Source organism: Oryza brachyantha, chromosome 12, assembly GCF_000231095.2.
Source record: "Oryza brachyantha chromosome 12, ObraRS2, whole genome shotgun sequence".
NCBI lineage: Eukaryota > Viridiplantae > Streptophyta > Magnoliopsida > Poales > Poaceae > Oryza > Oryza brachyantha.
In genome coordinates, this window is record NC_023174.2 from 1,100,511 (window position 1) to 1,121,893 (window position 21,383).

At 39.2% G+C, this 21,383-nt stretch overlaps 3 protein-coding genes and 1 non-coding gene across 6 annotated transcripts; 1 reads left to right on the top strand and 3 right to left on the bottom strand.

Annotated features, from left to right (window-relative positions):
* Window positions 1-3,769, top strand: LOC102714598 (ELMO domain-containing protein C-like). Of its 3 annotated transcripts, none has more exons than XM_015842693.2 (10): window positions 1-299; window positions 1,201-1,371; window positions 1,473-1,581; window positions 1,727-1,839; window positions 2,423-2,491; window positions 2,647-2,762; window positions 2,873-2,927; window positions 3,039-3,159; window positions 3,284-3,426; window positions 3,516-3,769. In XM_015842693.2, exons 2-10 carry the CDS (start codon window positions 1,237-1,239, stop codon window positions 3,615-3,617), a joined length of 963 nt encoding a protein of 320 aa, XP_015698179.2. In that variant the 5' UTR covers window positions 1-299; window positions 1,201-1,236; the 3' UTR covers window positions 3,618-3,769. The 3 variants fall into 3 exon arrangements, with proteins under 3 accessions (XP_015698179.2, XP_015698178.2, XP_006663778.2); XM_015842692.2 differs by lacking the exon at window positions 1-299 and adding an exon at window positions 914-1,076; XM_006663715.3 differs by lacking the exon at window positions 1-299 and having other exon boundaries at window positions 914-1,371.
* Window positions 3,770-4,375: 606 nt separating this feature from the next.
* LOC102714329 (AP2-like ethylene-responsive transcription factor At1g79700) lies at window positions 4,376-9,836 on the bottom strand. The gene is made up of 7 exons (XM_006663714.3): window positions 9,328-9,836; window positions 8,646-8,731; window positions 8,257-8,265; window positions 7,939-8,027; window positions 7,723-7,847; window positions 7,086-7,162; window positions 4,376-5,503 (listed from the first exon to the last, which is right to left on the bottom strand). The coding sequence occupies exons 1-7, from the start codon at window positions 9,579-9,581 to the stop codon at window positions 4,875-4,877; spliced, it is 1,269 nt and encodes a 422-aa protein (XP_006663777.2). The 5' UTR covers window positions 9,582-9,836; the 3' UTR covers window positions 4,376-4,874.
* Window positions 9,837-13,522: 3,686 nt separating this feature from the next.
* On the bottom strand, window positions 13,523-17,081 carry LOC102714873. The gene is made up of 5 exons (XM_015843047.2): window positions 16,514-17,081; window positions 15,370-15,669; window positions 15,149-15,286; window positions 14,797-15,030; window positions 13,523-14,234 (listed from the first exon to the last, which is right to left on the bottom strand). Exons 1-5 carry the CDS (start codon window positions 17,006-17,008, stop codon window positions 13,854-13,856), a joined length of 1,548 nt encoding a protein of 515 aa, XP_015698533.2. The 5' UTR covers window positions 17,009-17,081; the 3' UTR covers window positions 13,523-13,853.
* A 645-nt stretch (window positions 17,082-17,726) lies between these two features.
* On the bottom strand, window positions 17,727-17,799 carry TRNAA-UGC. The gene has a single exon. It is a non-coding gene; the product is annotated as a tRNA-Ala (tRNA).
* Window positions 17,800-21,383: the final 3,584 nt, after the last annotated feature.

The following is a 21,383-nucleotide window of genomic DNA, read 5'->3' on the forward strand; positions in this document are numbered from 1 at the left end:
ACTTGCTAACTTGGGCGTCGGCTCTCTTTCCGTGCTCTCACGTATTCAAGCTAGGGTTTGCCTCTCTCCAGCCCCCGCCCATCTCCGGCGACGCCCCTCCCCGCTACCCCCGGCCGGCGACGCCTCTCCCCACCGCGCGCCTGCACGCCGGCCCCGCCCCTACTCGCGCCTCCCCGCGGGTCGGCGCGTCCCCACCGGTCGACGACTCCCCGCGCCTCCTCGCGCCTCCCCGCCGGTCGGCGCCCCGGCTCCCCTCTGGCCGGCACAGCGGCTCTCCTCCGGGCGGCGGTTCATATGTGGTGTGCATGAATTATATGTGCCATTTTATTCCATTATTGCTTTAAATTTTGTGTTCTATCAATGAATTGTGGTCTAGATTTTGTTCTATCTTTAAATTGTGGTCTAAATTTTGCATTATTGCCATTTCATTCCATTTTATTCCATTTCTATCTATGAATTGTGTTCTATCTTTAAATGTGTAATTTGTTCTAAATTTTGCAATTTTTTTTGCTTTAAAATGATGTTGGTCTAAAGAATTTGGCACATACAAAAAATTGCCTGTTAATAAATTTTGGGTGGTAAATGTGAGAATATACAGAGATGAAATAGAGAGAAGAGAAAGCAAACCGAGAGAACGTGAGAAGAGAGGAAACAGACATAACTTAAGAGAAGAGAGAGAGAGAGCCGAGAGAAAACGCAAACAGGGAGACGTAGGCCGCGTTCGCCGCCAGGGGTAAGTTCTTACCCCTCTCGTTTTCCATGCGCACGCTTCCCGAACTACTAAACGGTGTATTTTTTGTAAAAATTTTCTATAGAAAAGTTATTTTAAAAAATCATATTAATATATTCTATATTTTTTTAATAATTAATAATTAATTAATCATGTACTAATCTATTACTACGTTTTCCGTGCCGGATAAGTTAACTTATCATACCACCCAACCGAACACGGCCGTAGTTCTGCTGGCTGCTGGCTGGAGAGAAAGATTGCAAAAAATGAAGAGGGGCAATTTCGTCCGAGAAAGTCTGACAGGGACCAAAAAGGAGGTGCAAGATGTAAAAAAAACTCCAAAATGGTATATCGGCTCCAATGCACACGTTAGGGGTGATATTTTACCGAAGCCTAAGTTAGTAGTGGTAGTTTTGCGAAACCACCAGATATGAGTGATAGATATGCCATTTTCTCTTCCTACATTGCAGGCATGATTTGTGCAGTACACTGACTGGACAAGTAATATGGCCTCAAAAGCCATTAAAAGGAAGCCTTACGCTGCTGATATTGATAGAAGCGAAAAACAAATGGAGGCAACCATACCAGATTCTGTGAGAGAACCTCTTCTAGGAAACAGTACTCATGAACCCCAATCGGATGTCAGTAAAATTTCTCCAAAAGATACGAATCCTGATTATTCAAGACATTTTAGTTGTTCATGCTCCTTATCTGTATGCCCTTTATTTTACTTTGTTTATAGAGATATGAACCTACTCTGCAGCCAGATTTATGGGATGGTAAAGGACAAGAGCGCCTTGGTTGGATTCATCTTATATCAACTTTTATTGCTCGATCTGTAAGGAAGATAGGTAACTGTCATGAATATGATTCCAGAAGAGTGGATTTTTTTTGGTGTCCTGCTGCCGTCTCCAACATAGAAAAGAGAATGCTAAACGTGGCCTTTTAGATATTTAGATAATTTACTGTCTGAAAAATAAATTCTTTTCTTTTCAGGAATCGCCGTCTCTCAGTTTGGTTCATTGCTAGCAAGGTTCTTTAGGTGGTCTTGTTCTTCCCATGGTTCACATAATGAACAGGCAATTCTAGTTGGTCTCAGTCCAATACAGGTATAACCGGTGGTGGCACATGCAGATCTCCTATTTTCATTTGAAATATTGTATGATGTATGAAGAAAGTATTCACATTAAAGCATGAGTTTTATGAGTATCAGATGTTATATGTTATTTTCATGTAAATGTTTTAAGACGTTTCAAACCTTTTACTGAAGTGTGAATGAAAATATATTTAATTTCTTGGAAGGTTAAGTATCTGAGTGAGCTACTGAGCTGTTCCAAGCATGCACCTAACAGCTTTGATGCTCAATTCATCCTTTTATTTAACTTTTTATCATCTTGGACACAATAATAGAAGTACTTATTTGCTTTCATCATTTATTCAACAAAAAAATTGGTATGTCCATGAAACATGTGTTGTATTTCTTCCACAAAAGTCTTGTTGACCTGCATCCTTTAGAAAATCAAATGAATTCTTGAGTTAGTCTATCAATTCCAACCCTTCTGTTCTACAGGAGCAAAGCAATGGCATCTTTGTGTTATTCTTCACTATTTCAAGTTTCTAAACAAGTTTTTACATTCAGAAACTTTTTGACATGATTTAATGGGTTTTGACAGTTCCATATCTACTTTATAGGAAGAGAGACTAAAGTTCTTAAGACAAAGACTAAATGTGCCATTCGACAGTTCCTCTATGAAGCATCAGGTTCGCCTTCTGTACCTATAGACCTATGGTATTCTTGTCTATTGTTCTCATCAGTGAGATGCCAATTTCTTGCTCAGAAGAAATTATTAACCGGAAATATAAATTATATCTTCACATACTTATATGCATGTTAATAAAAAAAATTCCTATGACAGGATGCTCTGAAAGAACTTTGGAGACTGGCTTATCCCAGCCGACAACTTCCTCCTCTGAAATCAGATCTATGGAAGGAGATGGGCTGGCAGAATTCTGATCCAGCAACTGATTTTAGGTTCATTTCCCTAATCCTTACTGATGATTTTAGGATATAAGCTGTCATGCATTTTGTCAACACCACTTCAACCCTGACTACTAATCTTTTGAATTATCTAATGTTTGCAGGGCAGGGGGGTTCATGTCCTTGGAAAATTTAATATATTTTGCTAGAAACTATCCAGTATGTTTCCATTAATCATAGAGAATTACTCCGCATGATTTTGCGTTTATTAGCTGATTTCCCAGTATGCCTCCATTAGGTATAATGCTCAATGTCTGGTTTAACATGCAGGATTCCTTTCATAGTCTGTTACACAAGGCAGATGGTAAGAGAGCTGAATGGGAATATCCCTTTGCAGTGGCTGGCGTGAACATATCTTATATGCTAGTGCAAATGCTTGATCTGCAATCAGGTGAAATTTGCAGTAACCTTTTTGATATTCCTTTTGATCCAATTTACTGCCTATACTATAGAATTATAACTTTTTTTTTCCAGCTCTATGCAGAACTACAGCTTATCTCTTAACTTCTTTGTAGGAAAAATGAGCACAAAAGCCAGTTCCCACTTTGTTCAACTACTTAGAGAAGACGAGATGGCTTTTGATAACCTTTTCTGTGTGGCTTTTGAGATGCTTGACGCTCAGTGGCTCGCAAGACAAGCTAGTTATATGGAATTCAATGTGTGTCCTCTGTAGAACATCTGCTCTCTTCATACTAATGGCTTCTCATTCCATCACCTTATTCAGTTGTCTTCATTTCCATTTTTCAGGAGGTTCTAAAGTCCACACGTATTCAGTTAGAACAGGAACTTGCAATTGGAAGCATTTCTAGTGTTCAGGAGATGCCATCATTTAGATTGCTAAAAAGGTAGCCCGTGTTTGTTGTTTACAGAAAGGAGTATGTCTTACCTGTCAGTAGGATGTTGTGCATACTACCCATTCTTATTGGTTGTTCAACGTGTCACACTGTAAGATTATTTATCATATAATAAAAGAGAAATTTTACTCTTTGTTCTTGAAGAAGTACCTAAATACTAGAGATACCAAATTTATACATTAGAAAATATGGTACTTCTAAGTACATTTTCAAGGATGGTAAAAGGAAACTCATAATAAAAAAAAACAGCAAATGTCTGGTGCTTTGGAAAGCGTTTGATGCTTTCTGGGGTAACAATTTAAGTATTTCTCTAATGAAAATTATTGAAACAGGTGATAAAATGTAACTAAAGTAATATATATTTTGTTAAAGAAATTTTATAGGCTTCGAGAAAGTAACTAGAGGTACCAAAATTTTATACTAAATTTTATGTACTTCCAATTACAAAATACTTTGAATTACTAAATTTTATCCTAGAAAATGTGACACCTCTCACTATTTTCTCAAAACTAGTAAAATTGCTCATTTTCGTTAACATTACTGATGTTTGGAATTGTTAGGTGTATATGTATTCGTACTCTTATAGTTTCCTTTTTTCTATAGTTTTCATATGCACTCACCGTTTTCTATAGTTTTCATATGTACTTACCTTGTACCTGTATATATTCGGGCCTATGCCCTCGTAACTTGTAATGAATACAAGTGCTATTCATAACAGGAGTGTCAATAAATGCTGCACTGCTTATGCTTTCATGCCTCAACCAAAAGATGTATATTATTGACTGTATATTCTGGAAGTTGGTTAGATTTACATAATGTGATTTCTGTATAACAAATGCTCCATATCTTATAAAACTGTGAACTTGCCAGTTTCCTTGTGGGAACACCTACAGTACCACTCAAGCATCAAAATCTAAGTAATCAGAATTAACTAGCTCAATCTAGGATTCTACTGTTCTAGGGTAAGGGAGAAAATTCTCTCCCTAGTTAATCAGTCAACCTTTGGGGTATTACAACAAAAAGAACACAGACACTCGTCTCATGCCAAGTTGATTGTCTTTGGGTTTCTAGGAGACTAGGACCACAGGGAGGAGCATATGAATCTTTTCAGTTCCCACCTGAATGGAACTCCTACCAGAAGCTTTGCTTCTTTGCAGCAGTGCCACTGAACAAAGAAACATAACCCACTGTAATCCTGAGAACTTCCCTGTATATCTCAATATTCTTATCACATCAACACACACACAGATAATCAGTTGCACACACTGATAATTTTTTGAGGGTAGGAGATATTGTTTGCTTGAGGAGATATTTGCTCCCTATCTGAAATGTCCTTTTCTAAAAAGTCTGAAATGTCCTCCAACATATTGCATTCCTCAAACAAATTGTATTCTGCCAGGCCCGAGCTATCCTTGCTGCCTTCAATTGTACTGGAGCATCCTTCAAATAGGTAGTCCATGCTGCCATCGAAAGCTTCACCATTGAACCATTCACTGAAATTCATCGAGTTGCTGGAGTAAGCCCCAGCCATTGTATCCAATTCATAATCCAAGCAAGGGCTCCAGAGGCTTTCTTCAATGCCATCAGAAACTGGAAGGGGTTCATTCATGCATTCGGTACTGTCATCAACTGCAAGTGGTTCGTTGTCGTCACTAGATGTATTTGCTTCACTGGAACTGAGCTCTTGGACTGCATTCTCACTTTGGCCATCATCTTGAGGCTCTTCATGTAATGCTGGCACCTCCTGTGGCTCCTGTTGCAGCTGTGCCAGTAACTGTGGCTGGTCCAGATAGCAGCTAATGTCGAAGTTGGTTACCGCATTGGCACCTCGGTATTCGATGGCAGCAAGATCATAGGCCTTGGCGGCCTCCTCTTGGGTATCTGTAGAAAGTTGTAGGTTTGTTTACATGAGAACAAATTATTTGGTGAGACTAGGAATTTTGGGGGCAATTTAGAACAGAGTTTAACATTGGCATTACATAATTGATCAGGTCATATTAATGCCTTTAGGCTTCAGTATTATGTCATATATAAGAATGCAGCTAGAATAATAGACTTAAGACTTTAGTTCATCACTGAATTGTTTATATTAGTAAATGAATGAACGCATTGGATCTTAATTCTGAGAGATGCTGAATTGCATCACATATTTACTTTCTACTTTGACATGTGCTGGACATCACCTGAAATGCCTTCCCACATTGCTGGTATCTAGAACTGTGCTGGCAACCTTCTATTTACTAGTAACTAGTGACCCTATTCACTCTCTTTTTTCTTTCTTTAATTGTTATGAAAGTACTGATGAATCCATCTGTGATCTGTGTGACTCTAGTTGTGGATCTTGAATCTTGATCTAGTTTGATACAAGGGGGGTAGTAGGGCATGCTCCATGCACGTGAAGTGATCACTTGCAACTGGTTGCTGACTCACCCAGCTGGCTCTAGTGGAAAGGGCAAGCACCCAGGCAGTGATGAAGAATTGAAGATCCCTATGCACCATCTGGTTTACTACTGGCACCACTCACATGCTTGTCACATGCACTTGCAAGCCATGTACTATATATACTAGGATTTTGTCTGGTAATTACTAGGACATGGTGGTGATCAAGTATGATGCTTGTTTTTATTTTCTTTCTTAAGCAAGTTGGACAGCCTTCTGGGGATTGTACACAGGTCCAGGATCTTGGTCTCATGGTCTTGATCTTGCCAGCATGAAAAAGTTCTATGATTTTTTTTCTAGTGAAACAAAAACGATTCAACACTACCTTCCATAGCACTTTCATTTAATTTTTCTAGTAAAAAAACAAAGCTTGTGGTCAAGAGCATCCAAGCAGAATGATATTCTACCTCCGTTCGTAAAGCGATGACGTCCTAAAATGTGTGCAGTCAAACCTTAATATCTTCAACAATTAATAGATGCAAAAATATTACCACATATATTTCAAATGTAAGACTTTCTAGTATTCCTTTTATTTATATGGATAGTAATGAAGCTACATATATAAACAATATAAATTGATTAAAAAATAAATTTAGACATAGCCAAAACGTCTTATATTATATTATGAAATGATTATGAAATGGAGAGAGTATGATCCAAAATATGAAAACTAGATTAGTATATTTTTCATGAAAAGTTGTTTCATACAGTTGAGAAATAAGGGAACATGTGTATTGAAGACTATGCTAACAGAGGTAGCACTTGGAACAAGGAAAATGTCAAATCTACATTGAAGGGAAGGAAAACAAGAAATAGACGCCATTTAATTTCGTAGATGGTTTGTTGATCAACCATCATAAAATTTGGTAAAAGTTAGGTGGCCGGCCGGATTACAGCAGGCAAACAAGGAATTGTCCAACAAACAAGAGTGGCTTTTAAATGCAACCAATTGACAGTTCTTGAGTTAACTAGGATGCTCCAAGAAAGAAAGAAAGAAGAGCAAAGAGCATGAAAGAATACGTACCGAAAGTACCCAGGTAGAGGTACTTGTTTCCCAGGACCCGCCCTATCCGTGCTTCCCACCGTCCATTGTGGTGATGCCTGAAGAAAACCCAACATATAAGCTCAGAAATGAATTCTGCAACTGCTAGCTCTGAACAAAATGTAAACAGAAAGTTCAGAAGTGAATTCTGCAACAGCCTTGCTGTGAACAAATGTAAACAGCAAGTTCAGAAATGAATTCTGCAACAGCCTTGCTGTGAACAAAATGTAAACAGCAAGTTCAGAAATGAATTCTGCAACAGCCTTGCTCTGAACAAAATGTAAACAGCAAGTTGGTAGCACTGGCACCACAATACAGTGCTGATCTTGGAGGCAGAGAGTACAGATTCATCAGGAAAGAAAAAACTCAGAACTTTTTCGGTGCTGACTTTTTCTGACATTGCACGAAGCTGACACAAGAAAGAAAGAGGCCATGGGGGCAACGCATGCAGACGATGCAGAGCATACACGTCTGGCAAATGACGTTGCCAGCTGATGCATGACAAGATGTAGACCCTAGCTACTAGCTAGCAATGTGCTAGTGACTCATCGTCCAGGTGATTAGCTAGCAATATGCTGACTCATCATCCAGGTCATTAGAGAGAGATTAATTAGTATACCTGGCAACGCCTCTGTACTTGGAGACACCCCTGGAGAAGCCACTGCTCCGGCGACGGAGAGAAGCCAAGTACTCCTCCCTGGACACCCCCTCCATCTCCAACCTCTCCTTCTCAAATTCCTCCAGCTGCATCACATCAGTTCTTCAGTAACAGTTCTTCACATTACTTATTAGTACGTCTTAATAATCTCATAATTGTCCAAGATGGCAAACTTACTGGGAAATTGAGCACTGTCTCAGGACCCCAATATTTGAGAGCTGCAAGGTCATATGCACGGGCAGCTGCTTCCTCACTATCATAAGCCCCTGCACATCATTAAACATTGCACCAATGTTCAGAAACAGCACAAACACCAAAACTATAATTTTGTAACAACTGGTTGCTATATGCCTCTATTCTTAGGGATAAACTGTTTTCATATTAAAGACAAACCAAGTATGTGACAGATCAAACAAACAAAACCTGAGATTGTAACATGCAACATGAATCTGACAAAACAGGGTGGCTAGAAAAATACTGGCTTGTGGGACTTACCCAAATAGACTATAGATGGGAGGCCAATAGAGCATCAAGCAGCAGCAGATCAGGGTCACATGCACATCACAAGGGCAAGGTCCCCCAAAGATAACAGCAAAAAAAGGGGAGATAAAAAAAGGCTTAATCAGAATGTCAGCCTTAAAAAATTCGCTACACTTTGTAATAAGCTTTGTGCTAATGGCCGTGTATTAAGATCCTTGGCAGTATACCAAAGTACACCACCAAGGGCCTTGTATATTTCTTTTTTTTTTCTTTCACTATACATTTATACTGTAACATAAAAATTCTCGTATTCACTTTCTCCTTGTCATTTTCAGATAAAAATGAAGCGAAAATTCAGGTTGACAATTGTTAAATTATACGCAATGCATGTTCTGACTACGTACCTTGCCTCCCTTTCTTCTTGTTCTGAAGAGAAGTGGAGCAATTCTTGTCCCACAGATGGGCCTCAAATCTGCCTGTCCACCGATGCCTGTTTATACGTGCATGCAACAAAAAAAATGAAATCATTAATAATTGATAAATAAGAAGCATTAAATCAATTGCCTTAATTGGGAAGAAAAAACAGGAGGAGTTGACCACTCCAAGATGAGCAAGCAGTAAATGTAGATCAACCAACTCACTACTTCCCATCTAATAATAATTGACTCACTCCAAGGGAGGAGAGCAAGAACAAAAAAGTTAAAAAAAAGGGAATTCTGAGATCAAGAAATGGATCCCATCATGCTTGGCGAGCTCCGAGAGATGAGGCATAAAAACAGGAGCAGACCGGCGAACGAACCCAGAAACGACGAAATCATTCATGATCTCTGACATGCAAGTAAAGTTTATTTGGCAACAGAACATTCAGAAACTGATTGAAAGAACTCCTACTTGGGGAGTCTGAAATGGTGGAAAAATGCGAAATTGTTGGCTGGAGATGAGCCATCGATTAAATAGCGGCAATGCAGGACGAATTTGTATGCAATCTTTGACTGAAATTCAGAAGAAACCACAGAGGAGATCGAAGAGAGTAGCAGAGAATTGGGATCAAAAGAGAAGGAAGCAGCAGCACATGCAGACACAAACCTGGTGACACCCCTGTAGATGGAGCTCCTCTTGCCGCCGCCGCCGCCATTGGCAGAAGGATCAGTAGACTCCTTGCTCTCCTTCTTGACCCTCTTGGCCTTGGCGCCGGTGGCGCTCTTCTGTGTCCTCCCCCTCCTCTTGCAGGGAACCGACATGGCCGAAGAGGAGTCGTCCTCGGAGGAGGAAGACGACGGCGAAGGCGGCGGCGGTGGCGAGGAAGATGACGCAGGATCAGGAGATGATCTCTTCCCCATGTGATCTCACTGCAGTCGTGATCTCGCACGCCGGTGCAGGCGAGAAGAGGTGACGAGGAGGAGGAGGAGGAGAGGCAGGGAAGTGGAGGCCCGAGGTTTAGTAATTTATAGAGGAGAAACAATGCAGTTGCAGAGATGGTGATGGGTTTTGCGTTGCTCACTTATTAAGCAGCAGCGATTACTGTAAGTCTCTGAAGAAGATGACAGCATGGTCTCTTGTTTGTTTGTGTGTGCGTCAGGCAGGGCTCTCCACCTCAAACTCAAAGCTGGCCACCATGGGAGTCAATTTTGCTGCACTTATTGCATTTTTGTTTTGTTTTGAGAATTTTTGCTCTGTTTCTATAGCTAGGATTGTATCATTATTAATGAGTGTGCATGGTACACACCTGGTCATGTTGAGATTCGTTCTGGAAGGGCAATTTCCACGGGGAGTACACCACCAATTTGCCAACTTACACAGCATTTTTACAGTGCGTAGCAGTGCAGTGTACATTTGGGATGAAAATTGGTGTACAAGAGTTTTCGAAAGCGCCGGCTATGCTTTTTTTTGTTAGACTAATCGTTGTATTTCGATTTAGTTATCAAAAAATGGTATAGGAGTAGGACTATACGAGAATATGAGTCGATTTTGCTACACTTGTATTTTTGAGGAATTTCTTCTGTTTTTAAATTATTGACAAGTATATTGCTATCATGTTACAACGAGATTTTAATTAAACAAAATCATGATCAACCGTTATTACTGTAATTTTGTGCATCTATCCTCTCTTTTGTTACTGATACGTTGGTTCATTGATCTCACAGTAATTCCTTTCTTTTTTTAAAGTGTATAGGAAGGTGATTAATATGTGGATATGATCCCACGATCCTTTCTTTCAAATCAATAGAAAGTCTGTGGTAGGATAGGTGATAGATTCATCATGTATTACCATCACAACTACCATAACAGTATAGATAATTGTAAGTATGCATTGCATTGCACACGTTTGGTCTGGTCATATTCATGTTCTTTCTGGAAGGATACAATTTCCTCCGGGAATACATCGATGAATTTTGCAATTGCGTTGAGTTGAGATGCTATCTGCGAAGGTACATGATCATTTTACAGAGCACACACGTGCAAATCAACAAGCTCAAAAGATAATACTTGGAAAATTATTCACCTCATTAATCAGATCAGTTACGGACTTGCACTGAATTGATTTTGCTGAGAAGACAAACAACAGAATTAACTGGAAATGACGCCTTTTTTTTTTTGTATTTGTGTGTCACCAGGACTCAGATGGACACTGAAGGACAGGAATAAATGTTGCTGCACTTATTTATGTTTTCTTTTTAAAAATATCCTGCCTTTTATTATTGCTTTTGTTCTTAAGTATGCATTGTACACAACCGGTCATGTTGAGATTCTTTCTGGAAGGAAATGATTTCCACGGAGATTGTACACCGGCAATATTTTGTGATTATGTTTTTTTTCGAGGGATACATTAACTCCCGGTTTAGGCAAGTTCTTTTGAGCCAAAATAAACAACTAATTTGTTCTGAACTAATTGTTCCCGAAAGAACGTGGTAGTTTTCACCACATTTACAGGTGAGTTACAGACTAACAGTGATTTGATTCTGCAGAAAGAAGACAAGTAACTAATTAGCAAATGTTTACCGTAGTATCATATTCGCTAATTATAGACTAATTAGGTTTAAACATTTATCTCGTAAAATAGTCTAGATAGTCTAGAGTATAGAATATGTTTTATTAATAATCTATTTTTTATATTTCTAATTAGTATATAAACATTCGATATACACAGATTTAAAATAAATTTCTAAAAACAATAGTAAGGAAGGTGCATAGCATAGCTACACAAGGAGACGAACATTGGAACATGAAAAAGAAACAAACACATGTAAGATGCAAAAGAGTCCATGAACGCCAAGCGTCCAAACGACAGAGTTCTGCACCCATGCAAAAATATGCATTCCCTTCTCCTCAAGGGCTGGCACCTGTCCCAACATTTCAGAGCATCCTATTCTGCATGCAGTCATCAATAACACAGTGCAGCATCCCCTTCGATGAAGCATCATCAAACAGTGCCTTTAGTCGGAAAATTTCAGCGATGAACAGATCATGTGAAACATATGTGTTTGCACTGCCTGTACATGATTTGATGGATTGATCGCTGACCATGATGACATCAATCCATGAGTAAATTAGTCTGCCAATTAAGCTCCCATACCTGTCTGCCAAACTATTATTTGCAGATCATACATACTCACCAAAAAACGATTTATCACGAGTCTAGCAAGGCCATCACTTGTCATTTCACGGGAAAAGTGAATGGCAAATAAAAAAATATTTATAAATATATGTTCCTGACGATCTAAAAACTAACATAAAAAATAAACTATAATAAAAAAACCTTAAAATCAGCTTTAAATTTAAAGTTAAAAATTTAAAATTTTATTTATAAAGCGAAAAGGCGACTACCTTTAGTATATACCACAACGCAGCCCCCCCTTCGATGAAGAATCATCAAACGGTGCCTTTAGTAAGAAAAATTCAGCAATGAACAGATCATGTGAAACATGTGTTGCTTGCCCTGCCCTGTACATGATGATGGATTGATCGCTGACCATGATGACCTCAATCCTTGAGTAAATTAGTCTCCCAAACCTGAATGCCAAACCATTATTTGCAGATCATATATACTCACCAAAAAGGAATTATCACGAGTCTGTCTGACCACATTTTTGTCTAGGCAGACAGTCTGCTACAGTTGCCCTAATTATTAGGAACCTGACTTATTGTCGATTAGTCTGAGTCTCTTGACGTCTGGCACCATCACGTCCGTCCAGCTTGTTCACATTCATCAGCAGGGTATAAGACGTGCAACCACAGCAATTAACGCTAAGTACATGTACGATATAGGATGGTCCATGAAGCATTGATATGAATATTTCTCAACTCTATTCCAAAAAAAAGAGGGACATGCTGCTTGCTTGTAGAGTTGTATTGCAGCTCGTACGGTGAATGTTTGGTTTGGTTGTTAATCACGTTTCTCATCTACTCTGCCTGCATCTGAGAAGCTAAATGAAGATAAATCTTAGGTTCCCAGAATATTCAGTCAAGATGAAGAAATTCCATGTTTTTCCATCTAACATCTCCCTCATTAGACCAGAAACATGTTTGCTTGCAAGCTACCTGACAATACAACTGTCCACGGATTAACTGAATATCCTCCATAAATTTCTGGAAAATAAACAGAACTAGTCAAACCTGAAGCTTTTCATGGAACCAAACCACATCTAGATTCTAGAATGAACTGACACCACGGTAAAACTTGGACTCCAATATGTCAACTAACCAAACCTCTCTCCTCGGTAATACTCCCCCATCTCTAAATATTTGACGCCGTTGATTTTTTTATATATGTTTGGCTATTCGTCTTATTTAATTTTTTTAAAAAAATATGTAAAGCTATATATATGTATAAAAATATACTTAACAATAAATGAAATGATATAAAAATAATTAATAATTTTAAAATTTTTTTGAATAAGACAAATGGTCAAACTTGCATAAAAAAGTCAATAGCGTCAAACATTTAAGGATGGAAGTAGTAGCAACTATCAAATTTCAATGTTCAGAAGAAACACCGCGATTTCAATTTAGAACACGAGTCCTTTCCTGTAAAATCCTAACAAGATACTAACTGCCAACATTGATCGATGTAAACTAGTGGTTTTCATTTGGCACAGCTTAAAAAGGAGATGAAATGTGCAAAGATAGTGCAAATGATACGGAAGTGTTATAAAATCATATGTGAACTGTTTCAGATCAGCTGTCCGCTAGACATAATATTTCCTTATAGTACTAATAGATTATTTCAAAGTAAAAAAAATAGCATGAGATCACATATAATCACATCATATCAGTGCAGTGACCAAAAAATCACAATTAGTACAGAGAATCATAGGGCTGTATACAAATAGAGCACTACTAATAGCACGTTGCTAATATGAATATCAGTATTTCCACCATTCCGGCACTACTGATGTTTTCTCTTCTCAGGATCTTCTAATGTTTCATAAATTATTCCCAAGTAAAAAAATAGCATGCATATCACATGATAAAAAAAAATCTTAAGGCAGTGACCAAAAAAATCACAATTAGTAGAGAGAATCATATAAATATATCTAGAGCACTACTAATTGCACGTTGCTAATATGAATATCAATCCTTCCACCATTGCGCACTACTTGATGTTTTCTCTCTCAAAATCTTCTAGTGTTACAAATAAGGAGACCCCCAAAATTTACCCTGTTCTTAAATTTCATACTATCCATTAGTAAGTCTGCATTCATTTTCTGAAATACATAGTCATCATCACAATAAGTTGACCTTATCTCTCTTAGATCTTTACAGATCCCCTTCCCAAAACTTCTTAAATATTGTTTAACGTCATCGCCCTCAACAGTTTTTGTTGGCTCATGAGTGAAGGAGAAACAACAACTTCTGCTTTTTGGTGTGTCAAAGCCATCCAGATCGTCACTGGAGCTATATGCAGTTCTTGGAATGAGGGTCATCATAGCATGACTGCCAGACGCATCAGATCCAGTTAAGCTGATTGAGCACCGCATTTGGTTGTCAGAATCCTGGGAGGGCAAAAGTATTTGTTATAGACTTATAGTGTGAGAATGATTGGTGCTGTCCATAGAAGATACCTACACGTCATTCTACTGAAATGCTGCTGGGAAATCAACTTGGGTACATAATATAAAATCATGAATCCATACAGCAAACTAAGTACATTGTAGACAATTCAGGAATACTTGAGTGAATAAACCTAGGAATATGAAAATAGCTGCAGTATGCCAATACAAAAGAGAGTTACTACTTACTAATGAGATTGCAACAACCAACAGAAATGAATCCCAGGGAAGTTGGTTCTCTCACTTCAATATTACACTTTGAATTTCAACAGGTACCATTTTAATTTTCTCACTACAAAGATAGCACTACTTCTGAACTTAACAGTAAAACAATTTAATGTTGAAAAGCAAACATCGATAGAGGTTGTTGGGTACTTGTGTAGACACTTTAAAACATTTAATTATATTCGTAAAGAAATACTTAAAATCTTAAGGCCTCAGTGAATTGATATACCCATATTGATTTTCAACATTTGAGAACATAAACCAATATTGATTTTCTTACTTCATTATGCCAATGACGATCAGTTGGATAGTGGGGATCTGCAATGCTTGATACACCTTTGTGGAAAAATGTATTGCTGCTCTTTTGTGCGACACTCACAACTGAATTTATTTGAGGGTCCTCTAGTGATGAGAGATCAGTGCTATCCAATGTTGAGATTGAGACACATTCCTCAAAATAATTCATTGCCTCTTCAGCTAAGTGCTTTGATACTTTGAGTCGTTCTATACTGCTCTGGTACCACAATATGGAGACAAAGGTCAGTTCAAATACCAGGACAAAATGAATAGCATGTTTACCAACAAATGGAATCATACCGAAGGGTGAAATACTTGAATACCAAGTACATTACCTTCCTTCTTGGCCTTCTTTTATGTGCCTCAGTAAAATTTGGTGCAGTTACAATGCCCTTAAGTACTCTACTCAACTCTTGTTCACGCTGCTCTTCGACAGCTAAATCCGCCCGTAGCTTTCGAGCACGTTCATGTGACTGTAACCAAAGTAGTAAACGGTTATAACTGTTGACTGCATTGAATTGGAGGCACAGTGCAATTGGCAAAATAATAGACAGACCTGTTTGAGCTTTGTTGTATATTCGATCATGTCAGTAGACAGCTCAGGACTGTCTGGATCAAACTCAAGAGGAATTTCCATCTGTTCCTGTTGCAGTTTTGTTGAATGGAGTTCTACGTCAGGAGCCAGATCAGCGTTGTCTGGATCAAACTCAAAAGGAATGTGCACAATTTCCTCTATGAATTCTGTTGTGTAATCACATATGTCAGAGATAAACTCAGCAGAGTCTGGATCAAACTCAGGAGGAATTTCAATAACTTGTTGCACTGGGACATTTGAATGGTTGCTTTGCCGAATGGCCTGTCAACGAAACAATAATAGTAGCATCACAAAAAGTTGAGAGCAAGACTGTAAAGCAAGAATGCCACTGTAAAACAGAATAGGATATGGTATAGGGACAATAAAATGGATAGATTATAAGCGTGCACATAATGTAAATGGTCACAAAGACATTCTTAGATTAGATAGGTAATTCTTACATGCTCAAAATGATCACAAATTTCACAAGCGACACTGCTAGATCCTGAATGTGTATTTCTAGTCATGTGTTAGGCATGTATGGTGGTAACATAGAGCATAGTAACTTGTTTTCCAGTAAACTTCATATCTTGCATCTATTAATATAACCCAACAACCTATTATTGTACCCTTGAGATTAAAAGATAGCCTATGGTTTACAAATGACAACTATCTTTAATGAGCTCAAACTGAATGCAGCTTCCTCCAAGACAGAAATTCTGTTGACATACCCCTGGTTTCTGCATCACTCTATTCAAATTTAACAATAACAGAACTTGTGACTTGAGCAAGGATACCCATGGCATCAATCAGATTGATGGAGATGGATTGATGGAATGCTGTGGATCTCAATTCCTCTGCAGTGACAACTCTCTGTGAACTAGTTTACCATGAATCTTTCCACTTTGTGCAACAAAAATGTGTTTTTTTTCTTCATCGTATCATAGAGAATCTAGAGAGGACTTTCCAGTTTCCACTATGTGAATTATCCTATCTTTTGCATTGCTCGAAACCAGAATTACCAGGTACCGATATCTTTATTTTTCAGTTCCAATTGCAAAAAAAAAAAGTTTGAATTTTGCAAAGCAATAGTAAGGTAAAGTTGAGAGCTTTTCTTGAGACCAACCTCGGGGTCCCGATATGGTTGCATGTCCCCGTCCACCGACGTCTTCCTCGAGGCCCTCCTCCCACCGCTACCGTCATCACTCTCCCTTGACGGCGACGAGGCGGTGCACCGTCGCCGCGGCGCGACGGACACAGAGCGCGCCCTCCCTGACCCGCCGGCGGGGCACGAACCCTTCCGCGCCACCTCCCTCCCCCTCTCCCGGCCCGCCGCCGCCTCCCCACCGCGACGTCCAGTAGCAGCCGCCGCCGTCACCTGCGGCGGCGGAGAGGAAGACGCACACGCAGAGTCCCCGCCGCCGTCGAAGAGAGGATTGGTGCGTGTGTTGCCGGCGGCGTACTCCCCAAGGCCGCGTGCGCGGGCGCGCGGCTCGACGCTGACGCTGCGGGAGCGGCGTGGGCAAGGGGCTGTGGCCTTGCGGTTCCGGGGGCCCGGCGGGCGGTCGTCGGCGGGGTGGAGGCCCCGGCGCGTGGTGGATTTGAACGCGGAGGACGCCATGGGATTCGGGGTCTGGATTGCGGAAGCGAAGCGATAGGATGGAGGGAGGGAGGGAGGAGAGTGAGAAAGTCAAACAATTTTTCGGCTGCGCGCGGGTTGAGCAGAGCTCACCTCCTCATGGGCTGGTCACTGCCGCTTTGGTCGTCTCTGCTGTGCTGTGCTAAACACACAGATTTTTTTTGATGAGCTAAACACACAGATTTAGTTAAGCTTAGGGTGCTTCGTCGGTGGGAAAACCAAAGGCAAGATTAATTAAACACATCGCAAGAATGAAATAAATTGACCTTTTTTTCTACTTACCAAATCAATTTATAAAAAAGTTTGGCCTTTTCTCTACTTTTTATTCGTATTCTTTTGCAGAATCAACGTTTTCAGCATGAAGGAAAAAATAAATGAATAAAAAAGATTATCGGTATTCTTTTGTAGAATCAACGTTTTTCAGCATGAAGGAAAAAATAAATGAATAAAAATAAATGAAAACCAAAGGCAAGATTAATTAAACACATCGCAAGAATGAAATAAATTGACCTTTTTTTCTACTTACCAAATCAATTTATAAAAAAGTTTGGCCTTTTCTCTACTTTTTATTCGTATTCTTTTGCAGAATCAACGTTTTCAGCATGAAGGAAAAAATAAATGAATAAAAAAGATTATCGGTATTCTTTTGTAGAATCAACGTTTTTCAGCATGAAGGAAAAAATAAATGAATAAAAATAAGTGGAGATGCGGGGGATCGAACCCCGTACCTCTCGCATGCAAAGCGAGCGCTCTACCATTTGAGCTACATCCCCTCGCATGATTGTTTTTGAAATAATTAGATACTCCAAGTGTTTAAATTCCCAAACAGCTCGGGACGCTCGATAGATCGGTTGATTCTGTCAAACATCGAATCATCCATGTTCGCCAACATTGTTCTAGGCCGACCGGAATATGCTAAATTCAAATGTTCAATTTACCATTTTGAAAATTTATTATATTTCATCCATCTAAACTAAGTGTGTTTAAGAAACTTGCCTCGCATTTAGAAAAACAAAAGAAATTCGGGATTGTTCAAACCAACAAAGTCAAATTCTGATCACGGTGAAGATGGCTGGCTCTACGCATGCGTCAGTAATTCAGTATTGGGCCTCAAGCAGTCAAGCAACACGAGTAAAGGCCATACAAGTCGCTGACACCTCGCGACATGGGCCTGCAAAAGCCTGGTCGAACCGTGGTGTGCTCATTTTGTTCAAAATAAATTTTGTCACACTTTGTCAGATCCTGCGCATGCGTTTGTTCATTTTGTTGCCAAAATAAATCTTAATAAAATTGACAATGCTTTATCTTGTCACACTTTGACGTTATCAAAATTTTGGCAACATTGAATGCTTTTAGTTTGTAGCCTTACCATCAAAATTTGTATCTTTTGCAAGATTAAAGCATCTTGATTTCTGACACATAACCACCAGGAATGCATTACAAGACGCATGTAAAGGAAGCATATTTGGTTGATGTTTATTCCATGGAAGCCTCAGTCCCTCAAGGGAGTGCTAGAGAAGTGTACAACATTCTTAATTTTAATTTGAAGTTCAGAGACCGCAGATGATTCTGTCCACATCACAAAACCATTTTTCAGTCATACAGAGGGATTTTAACATCCATTAGGAATGCACACAAGTTGCTCTCCTCTCCTCTCCTAATGCCCCCATGTTACATATGCCATCTACTATGGAAGTCCAAGAGAAAAGTCCAAAATGTTAGAATGATTGACAGTAGCTAGAACCAAACTGGAACTTAAACAGGACGAATGGCTGGTCAAATCTGTAGATATGTGTGAATCGAAGAGAGGAGTTGTTGGTTGCTGAACATTGGTAGTGAAACAAATCTGTAGATATTCTCTCTTGCTTGATGGATTTTTTTTGGCTTTATGTATGGGCCAAATTTATTTTGTTAGGAAACTATAAACTTTGAAATAAGTGGCTATAGCTTCTTTGAAATCAAGGCTGGATTTTTATCCATTATCTAAAAAAATTATATTTGGTACTCCCTCTATTTCGTAACGTAATATATTTGACTTTTTTACTTGCAATGTTTGATCATTTGTCTTATTCAAAAAATTATGGAAATATCATTTATTTTGCTTATGACTTACTTTATTATCAAAAGAACTTTAAGCATGACTTGTCATTTTTTATATTTGTACTAAATTTTTAAATAAGACGAATGGTCAAACGTTGTAACCAAAAAAGTCAAATATCTTATATTATGAAACGGATGTAGCAGTATATTTGATCGTTCACAGAACATTGACGTTAGTAGTTGCCACTTCCTTGTCAAAGTTTACGGTACAAACGTCGGCCTGAACTATGGGAACTTTAATGCCATAATTATCAGTCATAAGAATTCATGATTTCCTCGGATTCAGGTCTTGGGTTAATTAGAACTTTGTTTACTGCTGAGAAATTCATGTGACACGCTTCATCTTAAGTTGTTAACCTATGCCATTTTTTTGGTGGTATCTACCATTAATCAAGTAGGAGGCCATGAAGTTCTCAATGATTGAGGAGAAGCAATACAAGAGCTGAGCACTTCACTTGGAAATTTAAAAATGGTCAAACATGTTTACTTAGGAGACAGATGGTCCATGGCCAGCCTCTTCCATGTGGACATGCAACTTTTTTTTTCAGTACTGGTTGTGTGTTTTTTTCTCTCTGGTTAGCATCATGACATTTCCACTTGATATGATTAACTAGGCCATCCCATTATTAAGAATTAATCTTAACATAACATCAACATTGTTTCAGCTTTGCTTATATAGACCTAGAGTTTGAATGGTCGATGGCGCAATGAAGAAATGTTAGTCACCGGTTTCAGACAAAAATGTAGATTCAGTACTGAATTGGATAAAATTTTCATCAGAAGGAGGTATTGAACTGAATATCTCCCTCGCAAAAAAGACACAACTGATTAACTGAATAAATCAAAACTCATAGACGAAGGAATCCCAATGTTATTGCAGAGGTTTGAATATAATATTTTTTTGCAATAAGTACTACATAGTTAGGATTCCCAGGGTCTAAACACTTGACTCTTAAATTTGAAAATCTTATATAACAATAATTCAGGTGGGAATTTCCCCCGGGCGAACCATCTTATTAAAAAAGAACTTGACTCTGAAACCATGGGTAATGCTTTCTGTGTACGATATGTTTGTGGCCGATCGGCCGTACCTCTCCAGACGAAGTTAGCTGCTAGCCGATCTGAATCTGAAGCACAACATTATTGAGATTCTTATATATTCTGAATTTACTCTTGGAGAAAAAACGAATGTCCGATCTGATCACATGAGTCATGACTCGATATAATTGTATCTACTAGTTGTTGAATACTGCCTGCCTGACGGCAAGAAATGCTATTAGTCAAATAGAAGCATCTCTCACATGGTCGGCACTCACATATAGAATTATGGTCATGTGCTTAATGCGAAGCATTTTCATGGATTATATCCGAAAAGCTCAAGAAAAAGGAGAATTTTCAGTCAAAGAGAAACTTGTTAATTTCAGGTCTGCAAAACAAAATTGAGATATCATGGTAGCATGTTCCACAGCCACTTGACGCATAACTACCTTCTGCTGATCCATATATTCCACAGAAGCTGCCTAAAAGTTACAGGCAGGGAAATATATGTGGCATGTTCTGTGCATGTTCCCCAGTAGTGGAAGCAGCGTGCCTGCACTTGCGTCTGCATGTTACTGCTACTGCAAGCTAGTGGTGTGTACCAGCTACAACAATATATATAAGCTGCCATTGCTCTCCCCTGATGATCAACTGCCATACAGTACAGACATAGAGCAACACTGCAACCATCACCTCACAATCGATCGAGCAGACCACCACACCATGAAGAAGAAGGCTTTGCAGAATGTGCTCGCTGCCATCTTCTTGCTCCATCTTCTCCTCACTGCAGCTGCTGCATCACCAACCACCGGCGGCTTGTTGCATGACGACGGCAACAACAATGCAGCAGCTGCTGCTATGACTAGGAGTAGCAGGAGGTTGCTGCAGCAGCCGGCGGCAATGGCAACCAACACCTTCAGAGTCAATGGCGTTCATCAGGCGAGCGGGAAGCCCAAGGTGGAGTTCGACGCCAGCATGAAGCCCAAGCCGAGGAGTAACTTCAATCCCAGACATAATTAGAAGAGGCTGACATGCATCTTCAGCTTCTTTCTGCTACATCTCCATTTTAGTTAGATCTAGCTAGCAAAATTTTGCAGATATTTGTCATTTCTCCCTAGCTTGTTTTGGATAGTTTTAACCCAGTTTTAGTACATGATCATCTCACTAGTGTTATCACTAGACACTAGTTCCACTAAACTGCTAGATTAGTAGCTTGTAG